General features: G+C 32.3%; 1 protein-coding gene across 1 annotated transcript in view; it reads left to right on the top strand.

The window, feature by feature from the left end:
* Positions 1-240: 240 nt before the first annotated feature.
* The window catches only part of LOC149412889 (bicaudal D-related protein homolog), a 212,103-nt gene continuing 192,233 nt past the window's right edge, over positions 241-20,110 (top strand). The window contains exon 1 of the mRNA XM_089644910.1: positions 241-1,229. Within this exon, the coding sequence (XP_089501036.1) occupies positions 726-1,229 (504 nt within the window). The 5' untranslated portion in view covers positions 241-725. The remainder of the gene's footprint in view (positions 1,230-20,110) is intronic.

The following is a 20,110-nucleotide window of genomic DNA, read 5'->3' as shown; positions in this document are numbered from 1 at the left end:
TTATCTCTTTCTTTCTTTTCCCCGTGTGCATGTCTATGGAAAATCAAACACTAAACTAAAAACAAAACGCACAAAAAGTACCAAACGTATCACTCCATTGTAAAATACCACTTACAGATGACGAACAGCCATTGCTACTCCGAGCGGTTGAATTGTTAGCCGCGGAAAACGATTTTTAGAAAATTGAGCATTATCATTGGACTCAGGTGTTTCAACTAGTAATATTTAGTGCGAGTCGTTCTTTTATGCGGGTCAGTTGTTTCGTTGATTTCCTCTTTTTTAGTTCTGTCAAAATAACATCTATTACTCTGGTGTACAACTCGCGAAATTCCTCAGCGTACAACAATTGTTACTGGTGTTGCGCAATTGTGTCAATTTAGAGTGTTTTGATAGCAGCAAATTGATTGAATTCAAGTTACAGTTTTCAAAGATGTTTCAGCAAGAAGAAACGATCTCTAAAACAAGTTTTTGAATGCCTTTTCAACTGTGATCATGATTGTGCGATGAGCAAACGAAGAAATCAAAAATACTCTTAACGTAATCAAGACAACATACAAAGTGTTTAAAAATAGTTTGAATTGATTTATACAAGTGCATTGTTTATATTAATTAAACTGTGAGTGATAGAAAATTAAACATGCCTAAAAAACGAGCGTATTTTAATGTATAAACAAACGATTTTTGTAGTTTTTGTTTTTCGTATAAGAATTTGATTTTAAAACTTAATGGCTCCCACGCTTAGAAAAAATAATAGTAGTGATAATAGTTCAACAAGTAAAAGCTTCAGTAGTGGCGAATATTCTGTTAAAATTCCATTAGATAACAATTCAAGTGGATCATTAAATAAAGTCAATAGCATTACAGCACACAGCATAGTAGAAAAGGATATCTTTACCTACGACCCTAGAATCGAAAGCTCTGACACAAGAAACAGGGTTATTCCACTCGTAGGGCATAGAAGAAACAAAAGCGGTTCCAAGTCTTTGAAAGGAAGTCTCTCTTTAACAGCTGAGGCTTTGGGCTCAGAAAATTTCGCAGAAGAACTGGGAAGATACGTTTCAGAGATGGCGAGGACTGACACCAGCAGTGAGGATGTGTGGGCTCAGTTGCAGCAGAAGGAGGCAGACCTGCTTCTGGCTGCAGAGCTTGGCAATGCCCTGCTAGAGAAAAATGAGGAGCTGACGAAGCAGGCTGAGAGACTGGCCGAGCAGTTCTCCAGCAAAGTTGAGGTGAGTCAAAACATGCATTTTAAGTAGTCAATTCCCATCATCAGCTGAATGATTTGTCTCTAAATGATAATATCTGTATAAATGCACAAATAACAGTGCTAATTTCTGGGAAAGGTGACACGATGATACTGTTAGTGTGACACAGTCATGTATTTTTGTTTCTTGTTTGCAAATTACACTATTGCGCATATAACTCGGTTGGTATTACGGTATTTTATTGTTTGAGACTTTTCAGCTACTAATTTTTGGGAACACGTAGCAGTGTCCGGAATCACTTATCGGTACTCTCAAAGATATCTTGTCAATAACTAAACACTGATCATGTTCCAAGTTTGCTATTTATTTTTAGATTACTTCGTTTCGGAAGACATGCAGCGTATTATTTTTTCAGATGGCCATTTTTGGTCAATCTTCCACCCACTTCTTTAATCCAGTCTCTAAAAGTAGTAGTAATCTGGCAGTAATAGTCATCAATATATCTATAACTATCGTTTCCTGGTTTTCCAGCTGATTTTTTCGCTGATCTCTGAACTCTAGACTTTTTTTTCTTGCCAATAGGTCATTTATCATGACTTATCTATGATTCTGCTTTAATTATCATTTATAGTAATAATTGAAACCGAATACAAGTAGATAAAACAATGTTATTAGAAAAAGGTTGGCGACCATCTTGCCGAACTTCTCCATTGGGTAATTCTGGTTAACAATTTAGTTACCAGTAACAACCCTGAAAGAAGATTCGACAGCCTCTCCACAAAAAAAAGTAGTAATCACGACTTAGCAATGTGACTCATCCTGGTGAACTTTAAAAATATTTGCAATGTTGTGTTCATACTTATTATTACATCGTTTATGAATCATATTTTCAATGAGAGAGATAAAAATATTGGCAATATAATTGAAAGCAATTAATGGTTTAAATGCCAATGTTTATTACAATTAATTATGTATGCTTTTGTCAAATAGTTTTATTTGTAAAGGTTCTGCAGAATGAAACATAGCTCAAATCAAAGCAATTATCCAAAACTGGCCTACACACAAACGTACGCCAAATACATGGTATTTTTCTTACATAGTTACTTTTTAAAATGTATCTTTATCGAACAATATAGATACTTTTTATATATTGTATATTGTTTGTATACATCTTATATTTCTTCGTCGTCATCACGAAACTAAATCTGAGGGAGAGATTTTTTAAAGTAGTTTAGTACTGATTTAGTAGCCTCATCCACGAATGTTCACCACTAGCTCATGTCCAGGCCTTTCGTCTCCAATCCAATCCAGTTCAAATTTTCTTCCATGCAATCAGCCTACTTCTTCCTCTATGTTGCTTCCACAGGAGTACCCACCGTTTATGCAATGGTTCGTTACATCCGATCATCTGGCTTTTTTGTCCACACAGTCAGCGATGTTTAGTTTCACTACACGCTGTGTAACTGTATATGTTTTTAAATGTTGTTTCATCCATTTTCTCGTGTCGATTTATTTTTTTTCTTTTTATCTTTCTACATTCATTGTAAAACATCTGAGACCTCTTTTAAGATACTAAGAACTTTGTACGGCGTATTTAAAGTGCTTAACTTACGACTAATAGCAAAATAGAACTTACAGAAGTGTCTTAAAATCGTTTTATTTTAGATCTCCCGTTCGCTGCAGATTATCTATCACGAATGTACCCACCGAATAGACACTACACACTAGAAATGCTTTTCATGTAGATTTGAATGGAAACTGATGCCACAACTGACTTAGTACCTTGGTTCTGTCTTATTTAGCACGCTCTGTCTCTCTTACACTTCCTGACATCGATCATTTTTGATCGAAATGAAAATTTCATAATGACGATGAAACGAATTTCTGTATTTGAAATTTAAGCAAAGAACGGTCTGAGTTATGGATCACGAAATACGCCCACATCGCATTTCTTGTGTTTTTCTTTATTCTATGAACGTAATGCTGTTCACAGTATCTCTCAAAGAACTAAAATAGCCGATGCACGCTTGAAATAAATCTAGCGTAATCAAGCGCATTCTTCCTTGCGCGAGTAAACTTTATTATTATACCTACGTTTGGTACATATATGTTTTATAAAATATTGCAGAACAGTTATTTTTGTTGTATATTTACTATGACCAACGAATTACTTATACGAATGATCAGATTTTTGGTAATAGAAACCAAATTTAAAAAAATACAATTTAATTTGAGTGTTATTAATATCAGTAAAATGTTGATTAACTTTTGATGCTCCCAATAGTAAATATGTATTATAACACCTAGGTACTTACTATAAATGTAAAAATAAATTATTTTGCGATAGTTGTGTAGAGAAGTCAACCCCGTAATTACTCATTATCGTTCACAATACATAAATGTTTTTGGATCCTAGTAGTCCGTCACAAACCGCATCACTTTTGAGAATTGAAGTTTCGAAGTGATAAATTGTTTGTAAAAATTTGTTTTTGCTTGGATATTTATTTCCACTATAAATATTTGTTTTTACTTGGATATTTATTTCCACTATAAATATTTGTTTTTTCTTGGATATTTGTTTTCACCATAAATATATGTTTTTGCTTGGATATTTATTTTCACTCAAAATATTTGTTTTTACTTGGATATTTATTTCCACTATAAATATTTGTTTTTTCTTAGATATTTATTTCCATTCTAAATATTTGTTAAGTTTTGGATTTATTTCCACTATAAACATTTGTTTTTGCCTCGATATTTATTTCCACAGTAAATATATGTTTTTCCTTAGATATTTATTTCCACTATACCTAAATATTTGTTTTTGCTTGGATATTTGTTTCCACTATAAATATTTGTTTTTGCTTAGATATTTATTTCCTCTATAAATATTTTATTCATGAGATGTTCTTGTCCCAACTAGAAACGGAAAATTCTCTTTGCTGGATAAACCTTCAGTTCATAACTTCCAGGTGATATCTCACAAAATTGGCGCTATAAAAATTGTCCAATATTATTATTATTATTATAACATCAGAATATTTACTACCGTAAAAAAATACATTTTGAGATAGATCATTGTTGTGAAGAAACTTATTTTTGTCGCAAAATCTAGAGAAGAAAATTACACCAATTACACAATATTTTTTTTAGAAAAAAAAAACTGATTTTTTTATTAAAAAAATATAACGGTTCCTCTTAAAAGAGTTCAAAAACTAGAAGAAGCCTACTGAAGAATGTTTTAAAGGAAGATTTTATGTAAATACGAAAGATGTTTCAATTATTATGCGTAAGCGACTGTTGTGAAAATATTTAACAAAACACGAATATTTTTAAACGAATAAAAATCTCTTGACAAACGCGTTGCTGTGAATTTGTTCATGACTATAACATGATAAAATAACCATAAGTATTTTTTATGATTTTCGGATCATATTTTGCGATTTTTTTGTATTGAGGGAATAAAATGATTACTTATCAAACTTGGCATCTGGCTAGAGATTATGTTAAAAAATATCGTATATTTAATAAATGTTAGAAGTATCGAGCCTCTTTAGAAGAGAGATTAAATTTAAGATATCTTAATTTTATTGTTTACGTATTAATTTAAGAATAACTCTTCTAAATACTTGCTTACGTCATGTTTAATACTAGGCTAAACAATAAAATCTTCTCGCCTGTTTTGCCATTCGAAGGCTTTTCCGCAAAATCCTTGCATTTTTCAAGCCTCCATGAGCAGAATGAATGTGAGAATGAATTAAAATTATCAGCACAAAGGTATTTTTTTCTATGCGATAACACAACGGGCTTATCATAAATAGCATTGTTTGTATAGCACAACTAATGTACCTCGGTATTAGAAAACAAACATCACCCTTTCTCTTAACACTACAAACTACAAAGATATCCTAGATAAGCTGCTATTTTGATAAACCGTTCTGATCCGCCCAAGGAGGAATTTCAGTGATTTTTAACTTAAGTAGCATTATTAATATTTTTTTACATTTACAATTTCATGGTTAAAATAACTTTCAAAGTATCCATTTTTCAAAGCCCGCCAAAACGATCAAAATCTGATGGGGTAGGCGTGACGTCATACGTACCTCGATTTTAATTCGTCCCTAATCCTGGGTGCCGGACTGTTTAAAAATCTGTCATGTACGTATTATGTGTAACGTTTTCTACTAACCTGTTCTTATCCCTCCGTATTATCTATTATGAATAAGACGGAATATTTGTAAAGTCTCTGTACGTACAGAACCTGCGCCAAATTATTGTATAACCCATTTTAGTATTCGGATTACCTCCAAATAAATGTTTGTTGAAAATATTATGCACGTCTGTTACACCGACCACGTGACACAAATCGTAACGTCAAATTCAGTACAACTGAGTTCGTTTTCTAACCTCGAGAATTAAGTTTATATTTTAATCGAGACGTGTAAAGATTTTTTTTGTTAAAGTAAATAGTGCTCTATGGAACTTATATTATGATTAATAATTTAATTCGGCCATGGAAGCTTTAGCTCGCAAGGTATTTTTTATTATAAATGAAGTCGTGAAATAACATAAATTTACGTGACTTCTTCAGCGGCAGTTTATTTTTTGCTGAATGTAAATAATATCTTATCGCTATTATGTCTAAAACCGCCAACGTAATTTTTTTAAATTTCACTATTTGTATGTATTATTTAAGTTTTAATTTTAAGATAAGCGGCTTTTGCCCTTTTAAAAGCGAACCACGGAGATATTGATAAGTTGTGAAAATATTTACATAGAAATTAAAAATTATGAAAAAAAAATTATTTGTATTTTTTTATATACGTTTTATCAAAAAAGTCATTTTTATTATTTACAATAAAAAATATGACGCAATGTAATAATAATTTTATACAATATAATTTATAAGATTTACTCCCATAATTAAGCTGAATTCTTGTGTATGGGGGAATCATAATATTAAGGTTACCCAGTGAGACTGTTGTTTGTTTGTATGTTATAATATTCAGTTTATAATCTTTCTGGTAATGAATTTTTAAAAATTACTACAAGCTATTAGTGATTGAATTGCCTCATTATTTTTACCTTTTGCTGTTGGGAGAATTGATGTTTGTCTAAGATTATTTTCAAATTGTGCAGTTTTATAAAAAAAATACAGTGTGTGGCAAGCCTACGCACGACGGAAGTGAAATTTTTAGTATTCTTCTCTCTCTCTTTTCATTTCATTCTCTCTTTTTTTCTGTCTATTGACATATTTATAAGTAGCATGATATAAAAAAAAAAAAGTTTTAAAAATATGGGATTCGAACCTCGAATTAGAATTTTTTTAATAATAAAAAATTATTATTAAAAAAATCACAAAAAGAAAAAAAAAATAGTTAAAGCGGGGATCGAACCTCGGTTCTTCACAACGACAATCGGGCGCTTTGCCTCTAGACCGCGAAGCTGAGTTTGGAGAACGACCGAAAGTAGGTATATAATATTGGCTAGGCTCCTATAGCGAAATGATCACGGTTTTTGATGACGGTCATGAGTTGGTTTTACCCCGGTCCTCGAAATTGCATAACGCGCGTAAAGAAGTTTCACTTCAACAATATTATATTTGTGTTTTTGTAATGTTGCATTTATTTGTCAAATGATTCAAAATGAGAAAGCAGATATTGCCGCGACCGAGAGTTAACTGAATAGATCTTCCACTCACCGGGCGACTGATCTAAACTACCGAGCTGTAGTATGAAGCTCTTCCTTATGTGATTCATCCTTAGTTCTTTAATTTATCTTGAAAAAATTAATAACAAATGGATTCTAAATGACTTGTTTGAATCCGACAAACGTTTATACATATGACATTTGATAAAACCCAGGGAAGTCATTGGAGATAGCAACATTAAAAAAACATAAAATCAATTAATAGTGTTAACAATAAACTCTATATTCTAACACGATCCAACACGGAGACTGAAATTTCAAACGTACTATTTATTGCATCACGATTTTTATTAGACTTTATATATATTTATTTGTGTCCTTGACATTTTAACGTGGTTTTTACTGACAGGCCACCATTTTAGAGTAACATGAACCATCTTTCAATCGATATTTTATATCGTGTTCAAATTCAACGTAACATTTGTTCGTTACTTATTATTAATAATACTTTTCCAAGGCCGTTGCAGACCTCCTTGTTCTCAATTTCAGTTTAAAGGAAACTGCAACGTGTCATAATAAAATCATAAACATCGCACAATGAATCGATTTGACCCACTATAATGGAACAATGATATTTTTGTTTTTAATTTATTAATAATTCCTTAATTTTACACCCTGATGTGAAATTTCGCTATGATTTATGAAAACAATCGTTACATTTATAAATACTCGAGTCCCAAAACACATGCACTTTTCTGGTTATCGCTGAATGGGCTAAAACCACCCGATCCCCATGCCACTCGTCACTAATTTAGTTAGACGAAAAATACTAAAATGGTAAATATGCAGAGACGCGCCTCATCCTACATACACAAATAATAAAAATAGCACTAAAGTAGGTTCTTAGGCTTTTTTTTTCTTTCTTTTTTCAATTAAACTCAAACTAGTAATCTAACAACCTACTTTATAAATAGGATTTTAGTTTGGGCTTTATTAAAAAAAAAAAAACAAAAAAAAACCCACTTTTAAATGATGAATGAAAATCCATTATTTTCATATGAGGTTTTTTCAATAATATTATTATTCAATTTATTAAAAAAAAACAGTTTTTTAGTAAACAAGTTCTGCCGTGTAATTATTATGATGCAAGGCATTTGTTTCGACTTCTAAAGGCATTATAAAACTTCCATTCAAGGCGAAACAGCTGTCACGCGTAATAATAATATTTACACAGCAGAACTTGTTTATAAATACTCTTTTATTTTATAAATTGCATAGTAAAATTGAAATGTAATTCTACAAATATGATTTAAGATTTTCACGGCCAAAAGTATTTTTTTTATTTGTTTTTGGGGTATTATGCCGTGTTGCGCTAACTCCTTCTTTAGCCAACGTTTCGGACAGCATTGCAGTGTCCATCATCAGGGCAGATGTCTTATTTAAACACATAACACATCTGCCCTGATGATGGACACTGCAATGCTGTCCGAAACGTTGGCTAAAGAAGGAGTTAGCGCAACACGGCATAATACCCCAAAAACAAATAACAAAAAAGTAATTCTACAAATTTAACTTTAAATAATAGTAAAACATCAACTCGTAAAAAACTATTTTTTTTACTATTAGACATCTTTTCTGAAATATTTTTGGAGGATTGAATCTTTCTATCCAGAACCTGGAGTCGACAACTCTACCAACGTCGCCAAATGCTTTTCGGGTAGGGCTGAAATTTATTTCGTATAAACTGCTGTAATGTCATCCGATTTCAGATAAATGCGTATATTGCCACCAAAAGTTGTTATAATGCATTGTCATCAACAACGAGTATATCTGCCGAGTTTCCGCTCGATCAGATATCCGTTAGTGTCTTTAATTTCCGCTTCCAAGATTTGCATTCATTCATTCCCGACAACAAAAACGAAATTTTATTTATTTTTTATTAATACCCCAAACTAGGCAAATGCCAGTATTATGGTGGTAATAAATAAGAAAATATAAAAAGAAATCATAAGAAAATATAAAAAACATATAAAATAAAATATAAAACAATTATACAATGTTGAACAAATTGTATAATATGGATAAAGTCGGAATGAATTCACTTAATGGTCTTTCTTCAGTCAGACAATAATTTCTTTCAGGAAGCTTTCCGATTTCATTCTGCCACATTCTATGAGCTATACGGTAATTTGCTTTTGAAGAGGGCCTGTTTTAATCTTACTGCATTGCTGCTTGAACCCATTATACACCTTAGGAACCAGAAATACATGGAAACGTTGTCCAAACGATGTGTTCATTTTTGGTACTGTTCAAAAAGATGTATTTAAAAAGGTATTATTTTGCTTCTCTGTGGATTGAAATAGTTGTTGCTCTTTGTAATTGACAGGTGTGAAGTGTTTTTTTATTAACTATATGTGTATGTTGTATGTATAATTACCCAGAATTAATTTGTCGGTTTGAACCTCGAAAACTACTAAACTATTATTAACAAATTTACACAAGTCTTGTAAATACTTAATATGAACAATGTGCATTGACAGTAGCCCAGTCCTTTAACATCAGGGTTGTCATTTGTTATTTGGCGATGTCTCCTGGTTCCACAGAATAACCCTCCAGGTATATGAGCCTTCTTCCCATCCAGACAATGACCTAGTCACTTGAAAAGTTCACTAAAGCTGTTATGGGATATTTGGCGATATCTCTTGGTTCCACAAATACCTCCCCAGACATCTCAGACTTCTTCCCAATAAGAAAGTCCAAGTAGCCAAGTCCTGGGTTGTCCTTAAGTGCTTGGCGACGTCTCCTGGTTCTACAAAATTTGTCACTCCAATTCTATTTTGTATTCATGTCAAAATCGTTATTTTAGAATTATGATAATAGCATTAGGCCTTGAGACCTGCTCTACCAAACGCTCAGATTAATTTTATCGTACCTGCTCTAGTTTCGTATGTACAGAATTCCATCGTCATATGTGCTGAAATCTGAGTATTTCATCTGTTGTATTTTGTCGTACGCATTGTTAATTCTATTTGGCCTTATTTTAATACAAAATTTACGAAAACAATGTTACTTCTATCATGTCGTATCATTCAACTTGGGTTCCCGCTTGCCGTATCGTCAAATAAATAAAAAGTTGGTGTCTTCCGTTCAATTTTGTCGTATGCATTATTAAATTAATTTTACCATATGTCAATATAAAAATTACAAAACAATAGTTCTATCTTGTTCTATCTAACATTCAATTTTGGTTCCCAGACTTTTTGTACTTATCGTAAAATATTTTATTTTGTCCGATGTCGATATTAAGTTTAACAGTATCAATCAATTTCAGTACTAAAATCACGTATTTTTACTATTGATGTCATGTCTCCACGAAAAAAAAACGTTTTTCTGTTATTTTTACACTAATATTTAATAAAATAAGATTTAAATAATTTAAAAATATAATATTTTTCTTTAAACGCTTTCTGATTTTTCTGTTCCATTTTGTCGCATCGTCAGTTTTCGTCACGACGTTGACGATGTTTGTCGTATCGTCAATTTTTATTAATCTTCAAAATAAAAATAACAATAAAAAAACCTAGAATATGGACTTTTGAAAATTTGATTTTAACTTTGTATGCGTTTTATTCAAAAGCGTTGTTTTTACCTTAAGACAAGATAGAACTAGGGTGACGAAAGACGAATTAGCTCTACAATGTCACTTTAAGCGATGAATACATTATACTCGTAACTAGCCTATAAAGAATGGCCTCCGCTCAATCAATAATAAAAAAAAACAATATATAATAACATCTAGAAGGCTCGTTTCCACAACGAACGAATTCGGAAGTACCTGCCGAGCGACACAGTCGAACAATTTCTCTAGTTGTATCGCTATTTTACCGAGATTGCAACACCTCGGTTTCGACTCCATTTGTTACATAAAACACACAAAAACACATTCATCGTGAATCATAAAATTGCGGAGTTTTAAATCGAAGGACGGAGCCGCACTCGAACAATATTTGTTTGATTGATTTGTGGAAATATATGGAAACAGTCGGGGTTATTCCAGTAAGACTTGACAAGATCAATTAATCTGATAATCCCATTTTTTAACGCGCGTTAGTGTCATGATTAAAAGCATATTTGGGCAATTCTCACATAATATGTGGTAACTGGTTATGGTAATATGCGTTAAAAGATAGAGAATTGGGCCCTACGATAAAAAAGTTGGCAACGTTAACGATTATGCAGGGAAATGTTTTTTCGTTCTATCTATTCTGTTCTACATCTGCAGAAAACGTTGTAATATTTAGTTCGTTGGTGAATCTAACTATCGTCCCAACAAAATCCTGTTAAAAGCGTGACAGCAGGTCACTTCCTAATAAAATGTTAGTACTTTCATAATAAATCGAAACATGCGTTCATGCAGCTGCGTTTATCCTGTAATTATATATTAGAATTTTTATGAACACGTTTTCCCAATTATTCATAACACATTCGTGTTTTACTGATAGTTTATTAGGAAATTTGTCAATGCATTCGTTAAAGTCCTGCAGTCCCGTTTTTTAAAAGTATACGAATAATTTGTGAATAAATTAGCAATATTTTAAATCAGTATGTTTTCTCCGCCCAGTTCATTATCATGGAAGGAGTTCATTATCATGGCGAGCTGAAAATATTTGCGTTCATCTAGAAAATTTTGACGTCAGAATTTATTTTTAAGATCATTTAGTGGAACATACAAACAAACTTTCAGCCTTGTGGGATAAATATATGAAGTTAAGCAGTTTTTTTATCTTTCTTACGACACTTGAAAAAAACAAAGTTCTTCTAAAAGAATATTAGTTATTCTACTGTGCTAATAACTTGAGCATGGCTGACTTCTACAGTAGAACCCATACTACGTTCTGGTAAAAGATTGAAGCACGACTGACACACCACGTCAACACAATAAATAATATTACGTCCGTAACGGTTCAATTACGCGAATCCCCATATACCCATAACTTGTTGCATTATTCTGTACATTTATTTGAACTCGCTGATAGAATGTATTGGATTACTATTTCAGGTGAGTGGCCGCAAGTTGGGACACCACTGAAGCACGAATTTACATTTTTCGTTATTCCAGCTCAAATTGCCTGTCACAAACTTATTTTGTTTATAATGGGTACTTGGCTCTTTTTTAACTCCTCGAGCTAATTTGTTCGGTTTTGGGAACAAACAGCTACTACCCGTAGGATCAATTTGTTCGCTTTTCGGAACAACTCTTATGGTCTCACAGAAATCATTATGTCTCCCTTACTGTTATAGTTAGAAATATGAAGAAAAAACCACAAGCTTATTCAAGTATGTAAGTTAATCACAGAATAATTAAAATATACTCCTTTATTAAACCAAAGAAACCGACCACAATTTGTAAAATTTTATAAAATTTTATGAATATTTACAATTTTGTTTTTGTTATATGAAAAAAGTGTGGCTGCAGTAATGTTTATAATACATCTGTGTAAAAAATATGTGTTTTTTTTTCTCTATCAGTGATTTGATAAACGTTTAGACGAAAAAACATAATCGACCCATATTTTAAAATTATGATGTAACTTATTTTTAACAAACATAATTCCATTTTTGAAAAAACATAATGTGACCATTTTTAAAAAATATAATGTGACCCATTTTTAGAAAACATAATGTGTTCCTTTTTTAAAAAATATAATGTGACCCATTTTTAAAAAACATAATGTGTTCCATTTAAAAAAAAAACATAATGTGACCATTTTAAAAAAACATAATGTGACCCATTTTTAGAAAACATAATGTGTTCCTTTTTTAAAAAATATAATGTGACCCATTTTTAAAAAACATAATTTGTTCCATTTAAAAAAAAACATAATGCGACCATTTAAAAAAAACATAATGTGACCCATTTTTAAAACATAATGTGAACCTTTTTTAAAATATCTATCTAATAAAGAGCTTTTAGTTTTCAGATACGTTCAAAAATATTCCATTTATTTGGATTTTTTGAGAAGTATAAAAATAACTTTCTGACAATTTGACAAAGGCCTAAAGGTTAAAGTGCATTTTTTGTAAAATATCACCTCAAGGGAGCTTCACAATCAGCTACAGTTTTCCACCACTTTCAGAATGAATTCCTTCTTCCCCTGCCATATTCATGCCTCCATCCCGACCTTCGGAATTTTATTGTGAACCTAACTGAATAACACAATTTTTTTCATTTTTCATAATCTCATATGATAGGTGCGTATGCAGGTATAATTGACTTGCCGTATAAGACCTTGTTGCTCCCAGGAAGTCCATAGTAAACATTTGCGAATAATATAATTACCATAAAACCAGAACAACCTAAATCTCTCAATCAGCAATCAATTACAATACGAAGGTCAGAATAAACCATTATCGAGTCTGACCCAATAATCTCAATAATGTGGTAATGATTATTCTTGGCTAGCAAGCCCTAAGGCAAACATGTAAGGACAAGTATATAATACCATCGTAATGATTCTAACTTTAGTGAGATAATCAATGTTAACTCGTTTATCGTGCTGATCGAGTTCAGATATGCAAAAAATGATTTCTCCATTATGACTGCTTTTTTTATCGATATTATAAAAAAGTTACTTTTGTAATATGGTTCAAGTATGTGGTTGCAGTATTGACTTTGATTTTTATCTAATTATTATCTCTAAATATTATAAAACAAAGTCACTATCCGCGTCTGTCTGTTTGTGCGCTTAGTTCTTCTAAACTATGCAACGGAGTTAGATAGGGTTTTCACTCTCATTTAGAGAATTTCTTCCGGAAGGTTTATATGTATAATACCTGGATATTATATTTTTTTAAAGTAAAGAAAAGTCGAGAAGCGCGGGCTACACATCAGCTAGTTACAAATGTTAACCTACAACTTTTTTTTTCAACGGCTCTGAAGTGATTTGATTTATTTTGTGTTGAGTTATTCTTAAATCGCATAAGTACTGAACAAGTTATGCGAGTTTACGTATATGAAAACAAAATATTTTTCGGTATTAAAAATATTTATTTCTACCTCTGACTCTAGTTATGTTTTCGGTATACTGATTTTAGCTAGTAAAAAAAAAAGGTACTGGGCCGAGGTAAAGTGTGAAAGACCCTGCTATGGAAAAACACTCCTCGTTCATGGAAGGAAAAAATGTTTACGGAAGAAAAACAATATTAACAAACAAACTAGACAAACAAACAAACAAACAAGACAAAGCAAAACAAAATAAACAAACAAACAACCAAGATTATGGCATTTGTATAAAGGATAAACATCTTATTGAACTTTACTCATTAGCCTATATAAAACTAATGGTAATTTCTTTCAGAAGGTATGCAGAGGAATAGGAGTAATAAAGTACACAAAATGGTCAAAATAACAATACGTAGAATAAAAACATAAAAGTGAAAAATCTTCAATATAAATTATGCAAATAGTCGTTTATGGACGATTTTAAACCGTCTTCTGTTGAGTCATCAGGGGGGACTCCATCTAGGTAGCCATGGCAACGATGATGGTATTCTTGGATTGGCGTATTCTGTGCCATTAGCTTCCCATGTGGTGGCGGAGAAGTGCTCTGAAAGAGTGCACTCGTCCTTCCAGTAACAATTCCATTGCGCTGCAATATCTCGGTAGGTAAAATAGTTGGCGATAAGCATTATTGTATGAGGAATGTGTGCATAAATATTTGCCACGTATGGTTAATATATTATATAAATATTAGACGACAACACTCGAACACCCATGATATGTTATCAATGATCTTTATCAAAGTACATAAATTGGTAAGTGCCTTAAATATGTAGATATGCTATGAATCACCACCGAGCAAGAATTGTAAAAAGGGTTTATACCGCAGACGTAGTAAGATCATTTTGATTCCTTCAAATTATTTTTAAAAAATGATCAAAACCCCAGATAAACAAAACGTAAGAATGAAAATTTTAAGTAAAAAAATCGAATTCGGAAAGTCAGTGCTGTCGCTGTATAAACATAACTTTTTAAAATAGTCTAATCACTGTTCATTTAATATGTTTGCGGTAAAACAACAAACAAATCAGAAATATCAGCTAGTACCAACAATTATCGCCGCCATTCGCAAACTGTCGTAGCTCGATGGCACTGACTTAATCACGTGACTCTTAAAAATCTATTGCCCCGTTAATATGATGACGACATTGTGTTGCAGAGATATTGAACTCATTATCCCGTTATTTCTTCTGGTGTAGTGCGAAGCTTTCGATTATTAGCGCATAAATTATTACTGTTTGGGCTCCCGTGATATTGCAGCGCTTTGTATAGCATTTGTATGTATTTCGGGTTGGGTATTGCACTATGCACATCCCACACAACCTTCCTTCAAAAACCTGAATATTATTAGTCATAACATTGCTAATCGGGTCAAAAAGATCCTGAAGATTTGATAACGGTACCGTTTTGACCTTTTGGAAGCATCGTTAGTCATCTCATTATTCTCAATCCATCTCCAATCGAAAGGTACTGAAAGATAGTGATGTCATTATAAACGATATTATTTCCCAATTGTTATTACTAACACAATCAAACTGATGACTGTATTAAGAAAAGTATACTTTGGGTCAGCAATCTCTTGATTTTGGCAATAGTGCACCCGCAAGGCCACCTGGTCGATTAAAGGTAATGAATACGATCTTTAAGCTGATTTATGGCTTACGGAACAATTGAATCGGTCAACTGAGTAATGACGAAAATTTTAAATGTTGTGTTGCCTAACTTTTTTTGGGATAAGCGTTCCTAGTTGAAACTGGTTCTGATTGTTATTTTATTTGTTCTGCAGTAAATTTTTTTTACATGAATATCCACGAGTTGAATCGCCCGGAGTCATTAGAACGATAGCACCCCCTCTTGGCGATTGCTGTAAGATGAAGGAAATGTCGTAAGCTGCGACATTGCAAGGATGGGAGGAAGGGGGTGGTTAAGTAGTGCCTTGCTATACATATCTACTTACTAATCAAATTAAGGTAAGTTTAGCAACGCTTTCATTTTAAAGCATCGTATTCATACAATATAGAAGCAGCTCAATTGAAGTCCTGCAATCCCGTTTTTACAAGAATCTGAATAATTTGAAAAGATTTTTTAATATATTAGCAATATTTTATATCAGTAAGTTTTCTCCGTGTACACACGCGGTCATACGAGAATTTTTCTGAAATTTGACGACACTATATTTAAAAATCTACAGCAGTTAATATACGAAATAAATATTGGTCCTATACAATCGGGATTTAGCTTAGGTGTTAGAGCCGTTAGCGGTGTTCACTTATTTTATTCAGTCTCTGGGGAGGTAGGTTCAATTCGTAGTGAAAACAAAAAAAACATATACAAAGTTTTAAAAGATATTTTAAAACATAAAATAGTTATTATAATAAAAAAATATATGTTTTTACATGTTTATTTTTTTCATTAATTAACATGTAAAAAAAAATCGTACACAGTTATATTTTCGCTACTTTGAGAGTCTTTAACCCGGAACTTGTCAAACTGTGTCCTGGGCCAAAGATCTTGCTTATACAATTAGATTCGTCAATATGTTGTTATATTAGTTCAAAAGGGAACGAATGTTAAACACTTGTGTAGTAGGTACTATTTCTCTATTAAAATAACTCAATATGGGTAAATATGCCAAAATACTAAAATAATACAAATGTAGATAAAGAAAATCACGTGAAAAGTTATTAGAAGAGGGTGGTAAATATTCCGCAATTTTTAAAAATGGCTATTGCGTCTGTACTTCGTATCTAATTAATTGAATTTCACTAGAACTAAATGATGGCAAGTTGACTGGCTTTTATCCATTGACGTACAATACCGATGTGCTTAACCTATTTCTCGAGGGCCAAATTTGAAATATTTAAATCCTTGCTTCCAATTGTTTCCGGTCAAAAAAGCCGCATTCAGTATTTAAACACAGACAGAAGTTTAAAGCTGAGGTATTGTTTAGGTATTGTTTATTTTCATACACAACAGTATAAAATTCGTACAATTTCGTGTTTCATCGTAATAAGTGTGTTAACGTTTATATAAATAAATTAATTTTAATGATACCCGTTACTTATTTCGTGCATGTTACCAGAGTATTACTATACATTTATTGAAGATTTAATACCTGTAACTATGTATTTATAGACATTGTTTTAATCATACACTCAAGACTTTGTATTGATTTAAATTATAAAATATTTTCTATTTCGCCCAAAAGAAGGTTATGAATTTACACCAATTTGTCATTAATTAGTATAAAGTTGTCGGCGTTCGAATTAATAATAATACCAACGATTTTTAAACATTTCTACTTGTAAGATACTTAATTTGTTCTTTTCTTCTCTCTTGATGGAGAGGTGTGAACACAGGGCGAGTTTGAACACATACACAAAGCTTACAAGTGCTGAGAGATATTCAGAATTTCCCGTCATTCAAGAAGTGACATTTTTGCTACACACGGGACGATAAATCCTGTCTGCGCACCATGCGTCACATTCATACTATATACTTTGAGTTATTACGAATACATACTATAATATAAAACAACTTAAGAATTACTTAACCCAAAACAAAACCTCAAACCCAAGCAACGCCGAGTACATGTCAGGTAGTTTTAAATAAATTACCAAGCTATTTTCATTACCTTCTACATTTTTTGCATGACAGACATTTTGCAATTTGAAGGCTTTTTAAAACTTTACTCGGCCACCTACATTCGAATTATCGATTAACGATTGCTTCATTTCAGTCCAGATAAAATTTTGAATCGCCGAGGTGTCAAGGCGTGGGTTTCTACCAATCAATTCTATGATTTTGTTTTCTCTTTGTCCTGTTCAGTTCCACATACAATATGTACATGAAGTAAGCAGCCAACCACCGAATATATAAATACATCTGGTTCTTACTGATTTGAAAGAAAACTTTGTTGTGAAAACCCTTTAATAATTAATGCTGGGTGAGGGGAGGCAATCGCTCTCAAATGACAATTTCTGTCGGGGCAATTAAACACCAATTACTTGACTAAAAATAAATACAGCGCCGCCATCTTATTCTTGTTTTAAAGAGTAAGGATGAAAGTTTGTGCCGGTATTGCTCCGACATACGCAGTGACTGGACTTGAACCCACGATTTTTGACATACCGGATTCGACACGTATCCCAATACTGAAGACGGTGCTGCCTTGTCTGCAGAGCGTAGTCCTCCGATTTCATTCAAATTTCATCCATTAAATTCAAATGTGAGAATTTATCTTTTTCGAGAAGCCTGTCGTTCAACCATCGTTTACACTTCACTAGTTTCTTTGTACCGAACGCCGAAAACATAGCAACACAGGCTTTTCTTTACGGATCCATTACGTTAAAAGCGTGCTGTTCGGGATTCTGACAACATTACCAACAATACTGAGATCTTTTAAAAACATACAAATACTGGTATACTGATCAGAAAATAGTGGTACAAAATACTGACGCGTGTAAAGGCAGGATCAGAGACTAATTATCCGACCTGAGACAACTGAACGTTGTTTTGAAGTGGAGTGTATATTACATTACAACTCAACTCGGTTGGAGCCCAGGTGTATATATGAGGGACAAAAATCGGTCACGAAATCATACATGGAGAAAACTTACTGATATAAATATTGCTAATTTATTAAGAATCTGGTCAAAATATTAATATTCCTGTTAAAAACGGGACTGCAAGCCTTTAACTAATAAATTGACAGATTTCCTATCAAAGTATCGGTAAAACGTATCAAAACGTATACATAGGACGGCTGAACACGTGTTCATAAAAAAACATAATTTAATCTAATTTTGTCATCATATTTATCAGGAAAAGCACACCTTTATGAACATGTATACCGATATATTCTTAATGCACTCATATTTTATCAGGAAATGGATTTCCATCACGTTTTTGACAAGATTTCAATAAATCAGCCCAGTTTAAATGAGACATTTCGTCTCAGGCCAAATGATATTGATGATCTGCTCAAGAAAGAATTTAGGAAATTGAAAACGTGTTTTTCGATTTCACCTGAAGTAAGGAAAAATTGAGCTTACTTCTGAAACACGGACACGTTTGCAACACAATTTCATCTGTTTTTGTCTTCAGTTCCAGCAACCAAGTGGCCAGCAGGTTTACGTAGGAGTAAGCTGTAACAGCTAAATATCCGATTCAAGAAATACGTGAAGGCGGTGGTTTATAGACTACTTTTATGTTATCATGTGTAATGTATCGATGAAACCATTTCATTTCTGGTTTGCCTTGTTTGCATATGAGTCATCCACGGATTGACCTCCTCGAAGATCCTCATTGAGGTTTTTTGATTTGTCGTTTACATCATCCACACCGTGATCTCACTCCTTGCAAAACTTCCTTGAAACTCGCTTTATATGCTGACCACTTATGGTACCTATTCTGCCATCATTAGCAAAAAGACAGTTGGTAATTTTCAAAAGTCACATTCAGATTTACTTTTTTTATAATAGGTTATTTCATTGTAATAGGTCTCGTATATCAATATCTGACCTTGAAAATTTGGTTTTCTTATTGTAATAATAATTGTATTACCTTTACTCAATACCCTCTCACTGACCAATAAGATGCAATGATCTGGGCAACAAGTATGGGGGTGCTATTGATTTATTTATTGACTCCATTTATAGAATTAATCATAATCTATACCAACACTTTGTCGAATCCTACAAATTAGAGTAGCGTTATTATATTAGTTTTAATGATTTGTCTTATATGTAGTGTTGTTGTAATTTCTTTTTTTACTTTATGTTACTCTTACGTTTTACTAATATTGGTTCGTATTTAGTTTTTTTTTTAATCATTTCTTAATATTTTTCATTATAGGTACTTGTAATCACAATTTTACAACTGTGTATTTTGTACCTACTTTACAATGGATAACATCTATTTACTGTCAGTTTCTCCTGTATAATACAGATATTCTCCTAAGTACATTGCATCATGTATCATTTTTATGTCAAAGCCTTTTTAGGCGTATTTATATAAATAAATAAATTTATAACAGAAAATCTATGATTTTGAAATTTCATAAAAGAACCACTAAGCTCTGTCGTCATGAAATTTGACAGTTTTTCCTGTCTGTTATTTGTAGGTAAAGGCTTTGCAGCTCACCACGTTAAATCTACAATAACCTTATTGATCTTTTAAAAATCTATTCATTTTT

Source organism: Hesperophylax consimilis, chromosome 22 (genome assembly GCF_061612785.1).
Source record: "Hesperophylax consimilis isolate HC1 chromosome 22, BYU_Hcon_1.0, whole genome shotgun sequence".
NCBI classification, from domain to species: Eukaryota; Metazoa; Arthropoda; class Insecta; order Trichoptera; family Limnephilidae; genus Hesperophylax; species Hesperophylax consimilis.
Note: the sequence above shows the minus strand (reverse complement) of the source record. Positions and strands in the feature narration are given on the sequence as shown.